The following is a 20,059-nucleotide window of genomic DNA, read 5'->3' on the forward strand; positions in this document are numbered from 1 at the left end:
CTGACTTTATAACTTGTACATTTATATCTCGCAATTCTGACTTTATGACTTGTACGTTTATATCTCGCAATTCTGACTTTATAACTTGTAAGTTTTTATCTCACAATTCTGACTTTATACCTTGCAATTGTGTTTATATCTTGCAATTCTGACTTTATAACTTGTAAGTTTTTATCTCACAATTCTGACTTTATACCTTGCAATTGTGAGTTTATATCTTGCAATTTTGACTTTATACCTCGTGATTCTCAATTGTGAGTTTATATCTTGCAATTTTGACTTTATAACTTGTACGTTTATATCTCGCAATTCTGACTTTATACCTCACAATTGTGTTTATATCTTGCAATTCTGACTTTATTTGAGTTTATATCTTGCAATTTTGACTTTATACCTCGTGATTCTCAATTGTGAGTTTATATCTTGCAATTCTGACTTTATAACTTGTACGTTTATATCTCGCAATTTTGACTTTATACCTTGCAATTGTGTTTATATCTTGCAATTGTGACTTTATTTGAGTTTATATCTTGCAATTCTGACTTTATACCTCGCAATTCTCAATTGTGAGTTTATATCTTGCAATTTTGAATTTATAACTTGTACGTTTATATCTTGCAATTCTGACTTTATAACTTGTACATTTATATCTCACAATTTTGACTTTATACCTCACAATTGTGTTTATATCTTGCAATTCTGACTTTATAACTTGTACGTTTATATCTTGCAATTCTGACTTTATAACTTGTACATTTATATCTCACAATTTTGACTTTATACCTCACAATTGTGTTTATATCTTGCAATTCTGACTTTATAACTTGTACGTTTATATCTTGCAATTCTGACTTTATAATTTGTACATTTATATCTCACAATTTTGACTTTATACCTCACAATTGTGTTTATATCTTGCAATTCTGACTTTATAACTTGTACGTTTATATCTCGCAATTCTGACTTTATAACTTGTACGTTTATATCTCGCAATTCTGACTTTATAACTTGTACGTTTATATCTCGCAATTCTGACTTCATACCTTGCAATTGTGAGTTTATATCTTGCAATTCTGACTTCATAACTTGTGAGTTTATATCTCGCAATTCTGACTTTATAACTTGTGAGTTTATATCTCGCAATTCTGACTTCATACCTTGCAATTGTGAGTTTATATCTTGCAATTCTGACTTTATAACTTGTACGTTTATATCTCACAATTTTGACTTAATAACTTGTAAGTTTTTATCTTGCAATTCTGACTTCATACCTTGCAATTGTAAGTTTATATCTCGCAATTCTGACTTTATAACTTGTACGTTTATGTCTCGCAATTTTGATTTTATACCTCACAATTGTGTTTATATCTTGCAATTCTGACTTTATAACTTGCAATTGTAAGTTTATATCTTGCAATTCTGACTTTATAACTTGTACGTTTATATCTCGCAATTCTGACTTTATAACTTGTACGTTTATGTCTCGTAATTTTGACTTTATACCTCACAATTGTGTTTATATCTTGCAATTCTGACTTTATAATTCTCAATTGTGAGTTTATATCTCGCAATTTTGACTTTATACCTCGCAATTGTGTTTATATCTTGCAATTCTGACTTTATAACTTGTACGTTTATATCTTGCAATTCTGACTTTATAACTTGTAAGTTTTTATCTTGCAATTCTGACTTCATACCTTGCAATTGTAAGTTTATATCTTGCAATTCTGACTTTATAACTTGTACGTTTATGTCTCGCAATTTTGACTTTATACCTCGCAATTGTGTTTATATTTTGCAATTCTGACTTTATAACTTGTACGTTTATATCTTGCAATTCTGACTTTATACCTCGCAACTGTGTTTATATCTTGCAATTCTGACTTTATAACTTGTACGTTTATATCTTGCAATTCTGACTTTATAACTTGAAGTTTATATCTCGCAATTCTGACTTTATACCTTGCAATTGTGAGTTTATATCTCGCAATTCTGACTTTATAACTTGTACGTTTATATCTCGCAATTCTGACTCTATAACTCTCAATTGTCAGTTTATATCTCGCAATTTTGACTTTATTTGAGTTTATATCTTGCAATTCCGACTTTATAACTCGTTTAATATGGAGTTTAATACTCAATATTGCGAGTTTATATTTTGGAATTCTGAGAAAAGAGTAAGAGTAAGAATTGCAAGAAGTGAACTCACAATTGCGAGAAAAAAAATCGGAATTGTGAGATAAAAAGTCGCAATTATCTTTTTAAAAAAAAATTATTCAGTGGAAATCTCTTTGGTTTAATTACAAATTTTATTTGTGGTTAGAAGATAAATAAGATAACAAAAGTCTTGTAGTTGAAATGACACTAAGGTTAAGTGATTAATCACAGAAGTTTCTTTTTTGGATGTACAATCCCTTGGTCAGACTTTGTTTTAAGCAGAAGGAATGAATGCAACTACAATAACATAGATTTTTGGATGTAATATTTTTGTCTATGCCTGTCTTGTTGAGCTTATAAAATCTGCATCTTTCTCCCCCCGGGACTGAGCTTCCCTTAGGTGCTGATATTGAAATTTCTGATTAAAAGTGATTTATGTCAGAATGAATTGCAAAATGTGAGGCCGAATTCTGAATATGCTCTTTGTGCATCCTGCTCGAGCGAACCGAGAGTGTGTATGTGCGTGAGTGAGTCCATCAAGGAGAGTGTAGGGTTTCTTTACACATTAGTAATCTCCTCTGGCAACCGTGGCTGTCTCCACAAATATATCTCTCCTCCTTTCTGTCCCTCTTTTACTCCTTCCTTCACTCATGGTCAGGACATCTGTCTGTCTCACTATAGCACACGTCTTAGAAACAGACGTCAAGATGCACATGTATGTCGAGCCAAGGGTATTTCAAGTTCTCCAATGCAAGTTACCATATCATATTCAAACCTTAACTAAACTTAACCTCAAACCTAAACAGTAACCATAGCAACACACATTGACAGGTACTTTTACTCCTCATTCATTAACACATTATATTAACCTGACAGCCTGAAAATGATTTGGGAATTCTTTATGACCATTTCGGATCATCTTTTCATTGATTTCCCTTTCAACTTGAGCTATTCTTAACCTAATGTTTTCTCTTCTACCACTGTATCCCTCCAGTTGCTAAATTCACGCGCACACACCTCTCCTTCGCCTTTCATTAGGGACTTTGTACAGCTTCTCAGGCATCAGTGTCATAAACAGTGAAATTGGCCTTGTGGGGGAAATGTCAAATTGCTATCAATCTGTCCACCTCACTTACGAGAATTAACCATGGTTTTGCTACAAATAAAATCAAACCATGGTTAACATAATTAACTATGGTTAAGAGAGTTAAACTATGGTAACCACAAATTAACCATGGTTTTGCTAAACTAACCATAGTCTGTAGTAAAACTATGGTTATACAACTGAAAATTAAATTAAATTAAATAGAAGATCTTCATGCTGTCATCTCCGGGTCTCAGTACAAAAAAAAAAAAAACATTTTTGAGCCAATCACCTGAGTCATAAATATCATGTGACTTATCACTTCTATTGTTATAACTCTAATTTTAATATACATGTAGACTGAGAACCTAGATAAATAAATAAATAAATAAATAAATAGTCACTGCTGAATCTTCTATGATATAACATATAAAAAATTATGTTTTTGAAAGAAGTCTCTAAAAATGCTGTAAAAACAAAACTATTCTAAAATATTATTACAAATTGAAGTAATTGTAAATGTAATTTATTCTTGTAATGGCATTACTTTAGTGTTCAGTGTCATTCTAATATGCTGATTTGATGCTCAAGAAACATCGGATGCCCATTTTCCACAAGTTGGTATGATTGGTAGGGTCTTCATGAAACATCTGCAACATACTTTGGTTAAAATTTCTCAATGGTCGTGTAAAAACAACCCCCTTTTCACCTTGTCAAAAACAGCTCTGTTCACAGCGAGCTATTTTGGTGCATGTCTCTTTAAATGATAATGAGCTGCTGTTCATCCTGCCCCTCTCTTCCATTTTTTGTGTATTTGTTTCAAACTTTTAAGATCACTTTTACATGTAAGTGCAAAACTCCTGCATTGCTTGCGAGACATTGTTGTCGCTGCAGCTGTTAGAGTGCCGAAAATGGCCGACAGTGTACAATTGGCTGAGGGCAGGAATATGCAAATACATCAGCAATCATGGGCGGAGCCTGTGCAGTATGACGTCACACTGCTAAGAAAATCAAAACGACTTGATAACTGGGACTGTTTAGGTTTTTGGGGGATTAAAAAAAGAAGTGAATAGATTATTATCATTGTAGGGCGGTTGTGTCCACACACTGCTAAGACAAATTTACAAATTTTAGATTTTTGTGGAAAATAGAAAGTTTTTACAACAGTATAATTGTTTGAAATACTTTTTTGCAAAAATGTAAAGTATTCATAATTGATCTTAAAGGGGTCATCGGATGCAAAACTAACTTTCAGATGTTGTTTGAACATTAATGTGTGTTGGCAGTTTGTGTACACAACCACCCTACAATGATAAAAATACACCCAGTGTTTTTTTTTTTATCTTTAAAAGTAATATCCCCTTTATAAAATTGGGTCATTCTCAGCTTCTTGTCGGTGTGACGGCACACAGACAGAGGCCGCTCCCACGATAGTAGATTGACATAAGAGGCTTACCTTAGACCCGCCCTCACCGAGCTGAAACAGTCCGACTCCGACCGCCGTTATGTCGACTCAGGTGCAGGAGAAGACAAGAATGTCTCTGATTGAGCGATTGAGGTGTTCTGTTTTTGGATGTAATAACTCCCGACACATCTGAGCCGCTGAAGACGCAGAGGATAATGGTACTTTATTTTTAAAAGGAAAGCGCCAATCCCAATATACATTAGGGCTGCAACGATTCGTCGACGTTGTCGACAAAAATCGATAATAGAAATAGTCGACAATGAATTTCATTGTCGATGTTGTCGCCAGACAACCGAGTGAGGCATCTTTCTGCCGAGAGTCGCACATACGCAGCTTCTATGCTGAGCGATAACATACAGAAATGGCGGCGTCCAACGCAGCAGCTGCGCGTACCAAAACACGCCCGTTTCACACATACTCCGTCTGCAGTGCGTTTTTTTTTCCCACACCCATGTTAACGGATTAGAACGTTCACAATGTACGGACTGCAAACGCGTTCTGTGTGAAAGCAAAACGAGTCTGTGCTTCTTCTGCACCGCATACGTAACGCACACGGACTGTAGACGCACTGCAGACTGAGTATGTATGAAACAGGAGTAAAGTTTGGGAGCATTTTAGCCTGCTACGGCGAATTAAAATATTACCTGCATGGTTTGTAAAGCAGTCCTTGCGCATCACGGCAGCACCTCTGTGATGCACGAACATTTAAAGAGAAAGCACGTCGGACAGTTGAATGAAACGGAGTTTGGCTGGCCTCGGTAAGATTTAAATAACATGGAAGCCAATACGTTTTGTTTTGGATATACATTTTTGTTTACTGTTTTATTGCTGCTGATGGTTTACAGGAAGAAAATGTTTACTTGATTTTAATTTATTTTTTCTTATAAAACAAATGTGCCTGTCCATTAAAAAAATTATAGAGTTTCTTAATTTATGCATTTATGTCTGTACTGACCGAGCACTGTGCCTAATTGGTTTTAGACAGGGCATTTTTATTTACTTTTAGTATGAATTGGCCTATCAGCAGCAAAATATGCATTTTTTATTGAAGTACCCCCTTCTTTCTTGTGTTTACTATAATTTTCCACATAATTAAAGCAATCTCATGCTAAATTTGAGAAAAATTGAATAATTATCCGATTAGTCGACTAATCGTTTCAATAGTCGGTGACTAGTCGACTATTAAAATAGTCGTTAGTTGCAGCCCTAATATACATACGCATTTATGTTTGTGCGAATCCTTCCTGATGCAGCTTTACCCACAGCAGAAGTTTTTTTAGGGTTTTTTATGCATCTTTGCAAATGGCCTTTCTTAACAATGTGCTTGTAGGCAAGTTTTGCAGCTAAATGCGGCTAAAGTAAACATCACGTCTCATCATCCCACAGCAGAGAGGAGCGGGGTGAGCAGAGCTCATTTGCATTTAAAGGGACCATGCAATAAAATGAGTTGAGTTTTTGCGGAGCTGATTTTGACAAGGTAAAAGGGTGTTTTTTCACACTACTATTGAGAATTTTTAACCAAAGTATATTATAGACTTTTCATTAAGACCCTAAAGAATCATATGAACTTGTGGAAAATGGGCATCCGATGACCCCTTTAATGCATCTTTTCTGAATAAAAGTATTAATTAAAATGAACGTGTGAATGGTAGTGTATGTATAGAATAAACACTGATATTTCTAAATGCAATACTTGAGCTGCAGGAAATCAATACACAATCTAACTGCCTGTTTCTAAAGCCACAAGCTCTCACAAAAAGCCTGAAGAAACCACTGATCAGTTATTTAGAGTATAATGGATTCCCTCTTTAGCACACATGAGGAAAGATTCTGGGATATGAGACCACAGACAAGTTCCCATTAACACTCTAAGAAACAGCAAGACACTAACTGTAAATGCATACTGTATGTACTGTCTGCCACCTCCACCTGTGGAGTTCTGCACTGTATGTTCATAACAATATTAGGGGTGGAAAACAGATGTGCTGCTTCTACAGAATGCGGTTGGCATTCAGCCAGCTGTAAGCTATTTACAAAATTTCCAGGGGAAGAAGATTGGGAGGGGGGGGAAGTCCTCAATGTGGCCTAATGTGTCAGAGCTGGACGAAGAAGTTTCAGCCATCAGCATTAAGTTTTTCTATTTGTTTTAAGTTTGCAGCTCATTCTTTAAAACATCATGCTATATTTAAGGTATTCAACAATTTGTGGCACTACTAAACTCTTCTGAAACCATACGATTATGAGAATCAAATGACCACGAAAACAAAATTAGACTCAGGATATTATATGTGGGCATGGGAACAGGATGACTGCTGCTGTGTGGGTTTACTTTAGCTGTACTCTGGGGACAAATTTGTCTAAATCTGTGTAAAACTCCCTTTAGACACTCAGGAGCATTCAAAATAAAATAAAATAAAATAAAATAAAAATTTTTTTTTGCAATGACAAATTTTTAAAGGCATAGTTCTCCCAAAACTGAAAATTCTGTCATTAATTACTCACCCTCATGTCGTTCCAAACCCATAAGACCTTTGTTCATTTTCTTTTATGGTTGGACATTCATAATTACCTTTATATAAACCAAGTGAATGGAATAAAACATTGTAATGTTTTCATTGACATATCTAGGTAAATGTATTTGTGTGGAAAGAAAGTATAAACCCCTGTGCAGAAAGTTGACTCCTGTGCAGTTTGCACAAGAATATAAATTGGAAAGACATGGGGGGACATTCTGGTCCTCTGCCATTCACCCTGAATCTGACTGAGCTTTAACTTTGCCTGAGTGTTTGAGTGACAAAAATAGCTCCCAGCTGTTTTCAAAGGGCTCAGCAAATACCTACAAAAAGGCTTCCTGCTGAACTAAGGTGTTAAAAAACTGCCTCTAAACACATTAGCAAAGCACAAACACGTAATGTACTAGCAAAACCTTTCTTTCTTGAAAGATCTAAAACTCTGGAGCCATAGTTCAAAGTTAAACCCACGCCACAAAGACTGTGAGCTGGCTGATTTCCAAAGGGCAAATAATGCTCATTCTGCACTCTGCGATGGGAGGAATAAGGCTAGAAACAGGAAAGGCCCATGTATCGAACTGCTTAAGCATGAAATTTGATTATGCTTGTAGTCAAAGTGCAACATGGCGAGGACACTGACGCAAAAGTGTGATTCGAAGATGAAGAGAGGCTAACTGATCCAGTGGTATCATCCCAGAGGCCCAGAAACCTGAAACATGAGGCTCCAGATCCAAAATAAACATGACAGGGAACCATCACTCAATTTTGATGGATACAGAATACACACTCTTGACCCAAAGTCCAGGCAATTGAAAGAAATTATTCTTGGATTTAATACTGAAATAAATAAATAAAAATGTTCAGGAATATTCTACTATGATATGTTAAGTCAAACTAAACTTTTTAAAGGTCTGCACAAAGAAAATGGTTTTGTACTGTCCTAAACACCCTCTTCCCAGCATGCTCTGAGGCATGAATATGGCATTAGTATGGTTGCATTCTTTGACCATATGCCAGTTTGAATTACAGAGTTATTGCTGATTTGTATCATTTTTATTAACATATTGACTTTATCATATCAAAATGATCAGTTTTAGCTTCAAAAGTGTGGTGTCAGTAGGATTTTTTAAAAGAAATTATCTCAAATTCAACTCAGCAATTATGCATTATATTGATCAAAAGTGACGGTAAATACATTTATAATGTTACTAAAAAATTCTGGTCCCACTTTACATTAGGTGGCCTTAACTACTATATAATTACATTTAAATTAATCATTAGGTACAATGCACTTATTGAGTACATACATGCTTTTACATTGTACTTATATATTTTTAAAAACCTAAATGTAATTGCATTTGTAATTCATTTCTGTAATTACCACTGTTGAGCCATCCCTTACACCCTAACCCACCCTTAAACCTAGCCATACCACCAAACCTGTCCCTAACCTTACCCATATCCCACCTTAATAGAAACAGACGTGTTTTGCAATGCAATATGACCACATTAAGTACATTGTACTTATTTTTTTATGTAAGTACATAATAGTTAAGGCCACCTAATATAAAGTATGACCAAAATTCTATATAAAAAAGAAGCTGTTCTTGTGAACTTTTTATTATGGAAGCCTGTTTCTGTCACTGAATAAAAAAAGGTTATTGTGACTGTTTATCTTACAGAATTGCATGATACAAACTTGCGATTCAGGCTTTTTTGTCAGAACTGCATAATATGAACTTGCAATTGTGACTTATAAAGTCAGAAATGCAAGATATAAACTCACAATTCTCACTTTTTCTCTGAATTGCATGATATAAACTCACAATAAATTGAGAAAAAAAAATTCAAATAGACATCATGATTCTCCCATGATTCTGAACTAAGCTAAATAGCATGCAATTTACTAGACACTGTGATAAAACATTAATTGCAGAAGTCTATTAAAAATGTTTAATTAATCTGAAAGATTAGATTAAAAAAAATTGTTTGAATGAATGATTTAGTGACTCACTCATACTTCTTTTTTTTAACAATTAACCTTGCAACTGTAGTTTCCACAAAAACGTCAAGCAGAATGTTTTTGAACACTGATAATAATAAATGTATCTTAAAACGCCAAATCAGCATATTAGAATGATTTCTGAAGGATCATGTGACACTGAAGACTAGACTGCCAAAAATTCAGCTTTGCCATCACAGAATTTTTTTTTTAATTGCAATGATATTTTGCAACATTGTTGTTTTTACTGTATTTTTGATCAAATAAATGCAGCCTTTGTGAGCATAAAAGACTAGTTTCAAAACCATTAAAACATCTTACCAACCCCAAACCTTTAAAAGGTAGTGTAATGAATTCATAGCAGATAAACTGATTGCAAAATAAGCCATGCAAGCTGTTAACTTTATTTTTTAAAGTTCACTGCTAAAAATCTTTTTATTAACATAAAAGGCATGAAAGTTCAAATACAAGGAGGATGACAGGTCGCAAACCATTACAGAAGCAAAGATGACATAACATCTAAATAATGGCAAAAGTGCACAGATGCGCTACCTGCTTTGTGCTCCTCTCAAGAAGCTTTCAGGGGTGGAATGGGTGACATCAGCCTCAGATCTGAGGACATTAATCATTTGCCTCACAGCACAGCAAAAGCCACAAGACACTAAGAAGGAATGGGGGAGACTGGGGTGGAGAATGCAGTCATAGAGCATCTGAAGCAGACAGGCTCTGGCATTAGGAGGTTAGGGTTTGGGCACAAAGATGCAGTCACAAGAGGAAAAGGGGCTCAGAATGACAAGAAAGAGAAGGGGAACCACAATAAAAAAGTACTTATGTAATGTGACATTTCTCAGCAAAATATAAGCAAAAACGAATGAAAGTTGGATTTTTGATACCAGAATCGACCAGATCTTATGTCAGCTATTAAATTAGGACAAAAGACTATGAAGATGACTATTTTAAGTAAGTAAATAGACTGGATTTTGATTCTACGTCCACTTTAACTTGTTAGATCAAGTACAAGCAAACGACACAGATCAGACACAGGCCTAAGGACATCAGACTGTGATTTACATATTACCAAATTCTGTCTCAACCCCAAACAATCTCAAGTAAAGAGTGGAATCTGATTGCTCGTATTTGACAGACGATTGCTTTTACGCCTTGAGCTGTCCTTGTGTCCATTCTATCATAGAGAGGGGTTATATCAGTGTGAAGATGTTGTGAAACACACCAAAAGCCGACAGTTGTAGTTTAATGCCAGCATGTAAGGGTACAAGATGAAGAGTAAGAGACAAGCTTCATTACATAATCTTATGGCAGTAAGGTTTCACAGGCTTGAGTTTGATGTAATATGGACAGGTGATAGGCTCTGCTCAACTAAAAATAACTCACAGGACACAGGTGGCACATTTGGTTTTGATGACCACTTGTCTGGCCCTAGCAGCCTCGTTGGTGTCATAAAAGCACAAAACATGTTGTGAATTCATTTGTTAAAAGATTACACTTATAGTTTATAATTTAAATGAAAGATTTAAAGGGACAGCTCACAATTCTGGCATCACTTTATTACCCTCATGTATTTTTAAACTTGTATGACTTTCTATTCTCAGGATTTGGTCAGTAACTAAACAGTTTTGTTACCTTTGACTTTCATCATATGGACAAAAATATTTATTACATCCATCTATCTATCTATCATTTCTCAGTGAGTTTAAATTGAGAACTGGATAGATTTCGTGAATCATATCAACGCGATTCATTTAAAAGATCCGACTCAAATGAATCATTCACAAATAGGATGTCAGAAAATATGCAAAACATAAACAGTCAAGATTTTCAGGAAGAAGCAACTTAAAATTCAACTGTTCATCACACAGTGGCTGTATTTTGTCTCCTTGTAATGTAGTAAACGAGTCATATCAATCACTTTAATGATACTTCTGTAGCCATTTGTGATCTATTTTGAGGCTTGACATCTTCAGTCATTTGCTATATTTCATTTGTTAAAAGATTATACATACAGTTTATAATTTAAATGAAAGATTTAAAGGGACGGCTCGCAAATTCTGGCATCACTTATTACCCTCATGTGTTTTTAAACTTGTATGACTTTCTTTTTTTAAGATTTAGTTAACTAAACAGTTTTGGTTACCTTTGACTTTCATTATATGGACACATATCTATCTATCTAATAATTTCTCAGTGAGTTTAACTTAAGAACTGGATCAGTCATACAACTATTTTGTGAATCGGAACAATGCGATTCATTTAAAAGATCCGACTCAATTGAATCATTCACGAATAGGATGTCAGAGAACATGCCAAAAATAAACAGTCAAGATTTTCAGGAAGAAGCAACTTAAATTGCATCTGTTCATCACACAATGACTGTATTTTGTCTTCTTGAAATGTAGTAAACGAGTCATATGAATCACTTTTACGATACTTCTGTGGCCATTGTGATCTATTTTGAGACATCTTCAGTCATCATTCAGTGTCACTACAGGGTAAAGAAATGCTCCGAAATGTTTTTTTGTCCAGCATAATGAAAATGCCTACCTTTTAATGAACTATCACTTTAACTTAACGCGACGCAACGGGCAAAGACGTCCGTCTGACGCATGTGTACCTACAACTGTATCAAAAAATAGCGAATACGGAACGCGAAACGCGTCTTGTGTAAACGCGTCCTGTAAGACGCAACTTGTGGTTGAAAGAGTACCAGTCTATCTTTCGCTTCCTTAATACAAACACTTAAAAGTATTTTCCAATTATAGGCAAGAAAATGTTGTGCGTAAGAAGTGCAACAACTCCCTAATCATAACAATAATAGCAAGTTTTGTGCTGTGTACTTACAGATGGGAGTCTGGAAACTGTATGGCGCTTCCAGAGCTGAATAAAGACAGAAGTAGAAGAAGAGCAGCGGACAATCTGAGCGCATCCATTATTCTTCTGAGTGACATCCAACAGACGAGTTTCTCCCACTAAAATCCACTGAAGTGACCCTCCTAAACCAGCCGAGCTGCCGCCATGAGCGCTGCTACTTCCACAAACAAATCACAGATGCTTTTGGTCCCTCCAACTACTTCTGTTTTTGCCCTGTTGAATTAGTTCAGATGTTTCTCCAGAGATGTGGAGACTGGCAGGGGGCGTTCGGTGTGGGGCGTTTCCGTGTCTCTCCGGTTTGCCAGTAACGTTAAGAGTCTGTTTTAGACTGTGCGCGCCGTGGCAGATCAGTTTCCAAACGCCCCCCACCCATCTGCGCGAAATCATCATCACGCGTGTCGCTCCATACAAGGAGCTCGAGTAGCACAGTTGATACGCGCTGCGAGGCATCAATTATATCTTTGATTGACAGCAAAGTTGCAGAGTTTAATCATATATAGAACTTCAGATATATACGGTAGATAGTACAGTTATACTTTCAACAAATACTTTCGGTGGACTTTATTTATAGAAGGAAAGATTTAGTTTAAAAAACAGCTACTATTTCCCCCAAAAAATATATAGCCTACAGTTCACTGAAAACAAGTTGACATTTTGTCATAATGACAGTCACACAATGTTTTCTCAGTGAAACCTGCTATTAAGCAACCTATTGTAGGTTTCAGTAAAATGAAAACATTGAAACAAACTAAAAAATGCTAATTTTGCAACTCACTGTAATAAATGTTTTCACAATGCGTCATAATAAATCGGCCATATTAGCGGCAATGAATGTAAACAATGCCACTGTCTGAACCAAATGAAACTCGGATATTTTGCTGATTATTGCTGCTAAAAATAGTCAATTGTTGTCATGTTTTGGGCTGTACTAATCGGTTGGACAGAGAAAAACATTTGGAGAACTACAGATTGCCAAAAGTTATAACAAATCAAGGAAAATGGTGCAACAAATTGTCTGAGGAACAAAAGCCTTTGGTGGTTGGCCAAACTGAACCAGGATTTCCAGGGAAAGAATTTTGACAAAATTTGTGTTTGTTCTTATCATTTTCGGTCAGGTAGGTGAACTATTAGGCTAATATCTTATTTAATACTGATCCTACGTGTTTTACCACTTATTAACTTTAGTCTGTCAAAATATTGCGCCCTTTCCTTTTTATGATTTAACAGCTTCCACACAGTTTTTCCCAAAAGTTTGTCAAAAACAGGTTTTGTGTCTTATACAGTTTCACTGACTTGTATGGGAGGATGTATCATCTTCAAGACTTAAATGGGAAAAAGATCTGGAATGCACTTTTGATCAAGATACTTGGGAACTTATCTGTAAAAGTGCCTTAACATTTTTTTTAATAGTAGACATAGATTAATACAGTTTAATATTTTACACAGGGGGGGATGAATCAGTTCTTCAGCTTGATCAAAGGAAGAATTTACGTTTAGTTAAAATGGCTCTGATAGCAGCAAAGAAATACATAGCTATACAATGGATATCAGTAGAACCACCAAGTCATATTGTAGTCATATTGTTCCTGTTGAAAAAAATAATGTTTAATCTTTAAAAACAGTCATCAATGTTTGAAAATATTTGGGGCAAATTTATTGAATACATGAATAATTTGGATGTTGTTACAATGACTGAAAATGCTGATGGGATAATGTGACTCTACTTTAATCTTTAATCTTTTAATCTAATCTTTTATTTGTTATCAGTTTTTATTTATTTATTTATTTCTCTCCTCTTATTTTACACATCAGCTCAGTGCCTCACAATAATGTCCATTTAAGTGTTCTGTCTAGTGAGGGTGGGACTGGGGTGAAGGGTGGGTGGAAAAGAATGTTTACATGTATATTGAACTGATTCTGTAAATTGTTGATGCAAAAATAATAAGTATATTGGTAAAAAAAAAAACTACTTTCAAGAAATTTACCAGAAATTTTAATAATGATTTTGATAATAGAATCACAAATTTTTCATGTGATGGCTCACACAATGAAAGAATGTTTAGAAGTTGTGACAGTTTCACAGAGAATCAACTTTCCAGTTTTGATCAATAGGCCATGTGCATTTAGTTATTGTAGACAAATTGTAGACAATTCTACTTAAAGGAACTACTTCACTTCCAGAACAAAAATTTACAGATAATTTACTCACCCCCTTGTCATCCAAAATGTCCATGTCTTTCTTTCATCAGTCGTAAAGAAATTTTTTGAGGAAAACATTTCAGGATTTCTTTCCATATAGTTGATTTCTATGGTGCCCCTGAGTTTAAACTTCTAAAATGCAGTTTAAATGCAGCTTCAAAGGGCTATAAACAATCCCATTTAAGGACTAAGGGTCTTATCTAGTGAAACAATTGGTTATATTCTAAAAAAAATAAGCTAGCTCTGTGTAACCTCTGTGTATTCCGGTTTATGACAGTTAGGGTATGTCGAAAAACTCCATTATCATTTTCTCCACCAACTTCAAAATCTTCCTACATCACTGCAGAAGTACCAACTCAGTGTTTACAAAGTGAACATGAAAAGAAAATTAAAAGCCCTTTACAAAAAAAGGCAAAACAGCAATGTAGGATGATGAAGTTAGAGAACAAAATTTGATGGGAGTTTTTTGACCTACCCTAACTGTCACGAACCGGAAAACACAGAGTTCACACAAAGCTAGACAAGACAAGCATTTGATATATAGAGAAAGTATAGAAATTGTCATTGTTTAGAAAATAACCAGTTGTTTCGGCTGGGATCATTTAGAACCCTTTGAAGCTGCATTTAAACTGCATTCTGGAAGTTCAAACTCACGGGCACCATAGAAGTCCACTATATGGAGAGAAATCCTGAAATATTTTCCTCAAAAAACATAATTTCTTTACGAATGAAAAAAAAGAAAGACATGAACATCTTGGATGACAAGGGAGTGGATAAATTATCTGCAAATTTTTGTTCTAAATGTGAACTTCTCCTGTAATTATTTGCACACATACCAAAACACATGCAATTTGCGTAAATCAACACGAAATTCAAATCAGATGTGAACAAGAAACTAACTGTTCAGACATGTTAACGTATTGTTCTGAGAAAAAAAACTCTCATTTGAGAATTAAGCCAAAGCGACTGAGAAAAACTGTAAAGATTGACACTATCATGTAAATATCTCTGTTCTTCAAGGATTAGCTCAATTCCAGAATGTTCATGTCTTTCTTTCTTTAGTCAAAAAGAAACTAATGCTTTTGAAGGAAACATTCCAGGGTTTGTCTCCATAGTGGACATCAATAGGAGCCAACGGGTTGAAGGTCCAAATTGCAGTTTCAGTTTGATTCAAAAAGGTATAGGGTGAAAAACACCATCTCATTTTCTCCTCTAACTTCGAAATCATTCAACATCATTCTTTTACCTTTTTTCTTTTGTAAAGGACATTTGACTTTCTTTGCACGTCGCTTTGTAAACACTGGGTCTGTACTTCCACCAACATCATGCGTGACCTTTTCAACATGATTACGCAATGCACTACCTGATCTCAGGACAAATACGTACCAATAAGTACATATCACTGCAGTTTCCAACCGAAATGAACACTAGAGGCAGTAAAACAGCAACTTGTAATCAATTCCGGACACAGTTATGCTAGTTTTGCTTTACGGATGTAACAAGCTTGCTCGGAAGCTCAGCCGGCAATTGGACTTAGGATGCGGAATCCTTAGGTACAAATCCCATTAAAACATGACTTATGATGAAAGAGCTGAAAGATGAGAAAAACCAGCTTAAATGGCATTCTTGCGATTGCATTTTTATATCACATTTGCTTTTGTTCATACTATCGAGTAGGTTTAAGTGAAGTGCAGATGGTATGTTATTTTAAAACGCCACAGAGCATTATAGTTCCACTCAACGGGCATTTCAAGTCAGAACTGCGGTGACACATACAAAACCAACATCACATAAAATGTATATATCGTCCGCGGGCGCCGCTGCCAGGGGAACCTCAGCGGGCATCATCGCCAGAGGAACATCAGCGGGCACCGCCGCCAGAGGGACGTCAGCGGGCATCGCCGCCGTCAGAGGAACGTCAGCAGGCACTGCCGCCACAGGAACATCAGCGGGCACCGCCGCCAGAGGAACGTCCACGGACATCACCGCCATCAGAGGAACGTCCGCGCTCACCGCCGCCAGAGAAACATCCGCGGGCACCGCCGCCAGAGGAACGTCAGCGGTCACTGCCGCCAGAGAAACATCCGCGGGCACCGCCGCCAGAGGAACGTCGGCGGGCATCACCGCCAGAGAAACGTCAGCGGGCACCGCCGCCAGAGGAACGTCAGCGGGCACCGCCGCCAGAGGAACGTCAGCGGGCATCACCGCCGTCAGAAGAACGTCAGCGGGCACCGCCGCCAGAGGAACGTCAGCGGGCATCACCGCCGCCAGAAGAACGTCAGCGGGCATCACCGCCGTCAGAAGAACGTCAGCGGGCACCTCCGCCAGAGGAACGTCAGCGGGCACCGCCGCCAGAGGAACGTCAGCGGGCATCACCGCCGCCAGAAGAACGTCAGCGGGCATCACCGCCATCAGAAGAACGTCAGTGGGCACCGCCGCCAGAGAAACGTCAGCGGGCACCGCCGCCAGAGGAACGTCAGCGGGCATCACCGCCGTCAGAAGAACGTCAGCGGGCACCGCCGCCAGAGGAACGTCAGCGGGCATCACCGCCGCCAGAGGAACGTCAGCGGGCATCACCGCCGTCAGAAGAACGTCAGCGGGCACCGCCGCCAGAGAAACGTCAGCGGGCTCCGCCGCCAGAGGAACGTCAGCGGGCATCACCGCCGTCAGAAGAACGTCAGCGGGCACCGCCGCCAGAGGAACGTCAGCGGGCATCACCGCCGCCAGAGGAACGTCAGCGGGCATCACAGCCGCCAGAGGAACGTCAGCGGTCACCGCCGCTACAGGAACGTCCGCGGGCACCGCCGCCGTCAGAGGAATGTCAGCGGTCACCGCCGCCAGAGGAACGTCAGCGGGCATCACCGCCGCCAGAGGAACATCAGCAGTCACCGCCGCCAGAGAAACGTCAGCGGTCACCGCCGCTACCTGAACGTCCGCGGGCACCTCCACCGTCAGAGGAACGTCAGCGGGCACCGCCGCCAGGGGGACGTCAGCGGGTGCCGCCGCCAGAGAAACGTCAGCGGGTGCCGCCGCCAGAGAAACGTCAGCGGGCACCGCCGCCAGAGGAACGTCAGCGGGCATCACTGCCGTCAGAAGAACGTCAGCGGGCATCACCGCCGCCAGAGGAACGTCAGCGGGCATCACCGCCGCCAGAGGAACGTCAGCGGGCATCACAGCCGCCAGAGGAACGTCAGCGGTCACCGCCGCTACAGGAACGTCCGCGGGCACCGCCGCCGTCAGAGGAATGTCAGCGGTCACCGCCGCCAGAGGAACATCAGCAGTCACCGCCGCCAGAGAAACGTCAGCGGTCACCGCCGCTACCTGAACGTCCGCGGGCACCTCCACCGTCAGAGGAACGTCAGCGGGCACCGCCGCCAGGAGAACGTCAGCGGTCACCGCCGCTACCTGAACGTCCGCGGGCACCTCCACCGTCAGAGGAACGTCAGCGGGCACCGCCGCCAGGAGAACGTCAGCGGGCACCGCCGCCAGGGGGACGTCAGCGGGTGCCGCCGCCAGAGAAACGTCAGCGGTCACCGCCGCCAGAGAAACGTCAGCGGGCACCGCCGCCGTCAGAGAAACGTGAGCGCGCCCCTGCGCGGCTGCCTTCCCCCGAAGGAACGCCTCCATCGCCGCTGCCAAGTGAGCGTCCATCTACACCAGATGAGCGTAAACGGTCGCCATCCATTGGGGCGCAGCGTGAGCGGTCGCTGCAGCATCGGGCACGGAGTGAGCGGTCGCCGCCGCATCAGGAACAGAGATAGCGGTCACCGCCGCTTCGGGAACAGAGATAGCGGTCACCGCTGCTTCGGGCACAGAGATAGCGGTCACCGCCGCTTCGGGAACAGAGTGAACGATCGGCGCCGCTTCGGGAACAGATTGAGCGGTCGCCGCCGCCTCGGGAACAGCGAGCGTCCACCGCCGCCAGACGAGCGTAAATGAACGCCATCCACTCGGGCATAGCATGAGTGGACGCCGCTGCATCGGGAACAGAGTGGGCGGGCATCGCCGCTTCGGAAAAAAACTTCACCGCTGGACCCATAAGTGCTGTCTGCATTCTGTCACGTTCGTGAGATGCTGAGAGATGAAGTCTGGGTCCAAGTGCAGGTAAGGAAAAGGGAAACAGCGACCTCAGGTGGCTGAGGGACACCCCACAGCCCAGATCATGACATATATATGTGCATTCATCTGTTCCAGGGGAAAAAACTGAACACTCTATTAGTGCCACTCAGTGGACATTTTAAAATTGAATATGTCACGAAACATACATGGCGGTACGTATTTCACATCTACATTTTCGTCATGAGATCAGGCTGGTAACGCTTGAAGTTGAGCTAGTGCAAGATGAGCAAAATTATATACACATTTTTCTTTTTTTAAGAAAATCATCTTTTTGCTAGACAAGAACTTTACTCTTTGACTGGGATTGTGTAGAGCCCATTGAAGCTGCATTGAAACTGCAATTTGGACCTTCAACCTGCTGATCCCCATTGAAGCCCACTATATGGAGAAAAACCCTGGAATGTTTTCCTCCAAAACCTTCATTTCTGTTCGACTGAAGAAAGAAAAACGTACATCTTGGATCATGAGTAAATTATCAGGGAATTTTTATTTTGGAAGTAAACTAATCCCTTAAAAGGTGTCTATTATCAAATAGCAAAAAGGAAAGAAATCTTCCATGACAACATAAATAGATTTTAATAACTTTTTACAGGTTAGATTGTTCCCTGAGGTCATGATTTCTATGTTATGAAAAGATATGCCGTGTTTGCTGTCTGGATGCTGCTGAGGGAGGTGAGCTCACCGGAGCACTGCATTTACTGAGCAAATAAGCAGCTAACTCTGATCTCAGCAAATATGAGGATTTACACTAGGGCGTATTTGAAGAACTGTGTGATTGTGCGCGTGTGAGTGTGCATGTGTTAGCACTTCATTGTAAGCCAAAGCAGGAGATCTGCAGTGAGCACATAATGCATCTAGGACATATTACACATTACACATACTTCAAAGACATTTAATAGATAATAGATGATATTTAGATCAGAGGGCAGATATGACTTTTCAATTAAATGAATGTATCTATCAAGCGCACCATTTGTTTATTTATTGTGAAGTGTTTCATAAGCACCTTTTCATGTGTTTTTTTTTTTTCCCCTCTATGCGAGACGCACCGGTCTACATGAAGACAGGAACTCATTCTCATAAAAGCATCCTCATGAATGCAGCAGCACCCTCATAACCTCATTTTACACGGCTTTAGTTAGATTAGGTGGTATTAGCAAGAAGCAACATCCAACACAAACACAACCAAAACAGAAGAGTGACATTGAGAATGGCATCAAGAGCCACTGCTTGCACTATACTGTATGTGAAGAGTTTGTTATCAACAACGACACATTTTGCAATTTTTTTTTCTTTTGTTTAGTTTAGTTTAGGTTAGTTATTTTGACAAAATCTGGATTCTGGATACGCTAAAAAATATTCATATTCATGTTATAGCTTATCTATAAATAGCTGTTATTAATCAGTAACACTTTATAACAAAGTCTCATTTATTACCATTATTCTTTTTTTTTTACCTTTGTTGGGGTTATTTAACAAAAATGTTCATGTTAGTTCATAGTGAATAAATTAATGTTAACTGATACAAACTTGATCATAAAAATTTATTAATAAATGTAGAGATTAGCATTAGCTAAAATGAATAAATGCTGCATTGTTCATGGTGACTAATGTTAACAAATTAAACCTTATTGAAA

At 38.9% G+C, this 20,059-nt stretch overlaps 1 protein-coding gene across 1 annotated transcript in view; it reads right to left on the reverse strand.

Moving 5' to 3' along the window:
* The window catches only part of cacna2d1a (calcium channel, voltage-dependent, alpha 2/delta subunit 1a), a 150,021-nt gene extending 137,729 nt beyond the window's left edge, over window positions 1–12,292 (reverse strand). The window contains exon 1 of the mRNA XM_073838849.1: window positions 12,075–12,292. Within this exon, the coding sequence (XP_073694950.1) occupies window positions 12,075–12,181 (107 nt within the window). The 5' untranslated portion in view covers window positions 12,182–12,292. The remainder of the gene's footprint in view (window positions 1–12,074) is intronic.
* Between the last annotated feature and the right edge of the window lie 7,767 nt (window positions 12,293–20,059).

The sequence above is a fragment of the Garra rufa genome, chromosome 4, assembly GCF_049309525.1.
Source record: "Garra rufa chromosome 4, GarRuf1.0, whole genome shotgun sequence".
Lineage (NCBI taxonomy): Eukaryota > Metazoa > Chordata > Actinopteri > Cypriniformes > Cyprinidae > Garra > Garra rufa.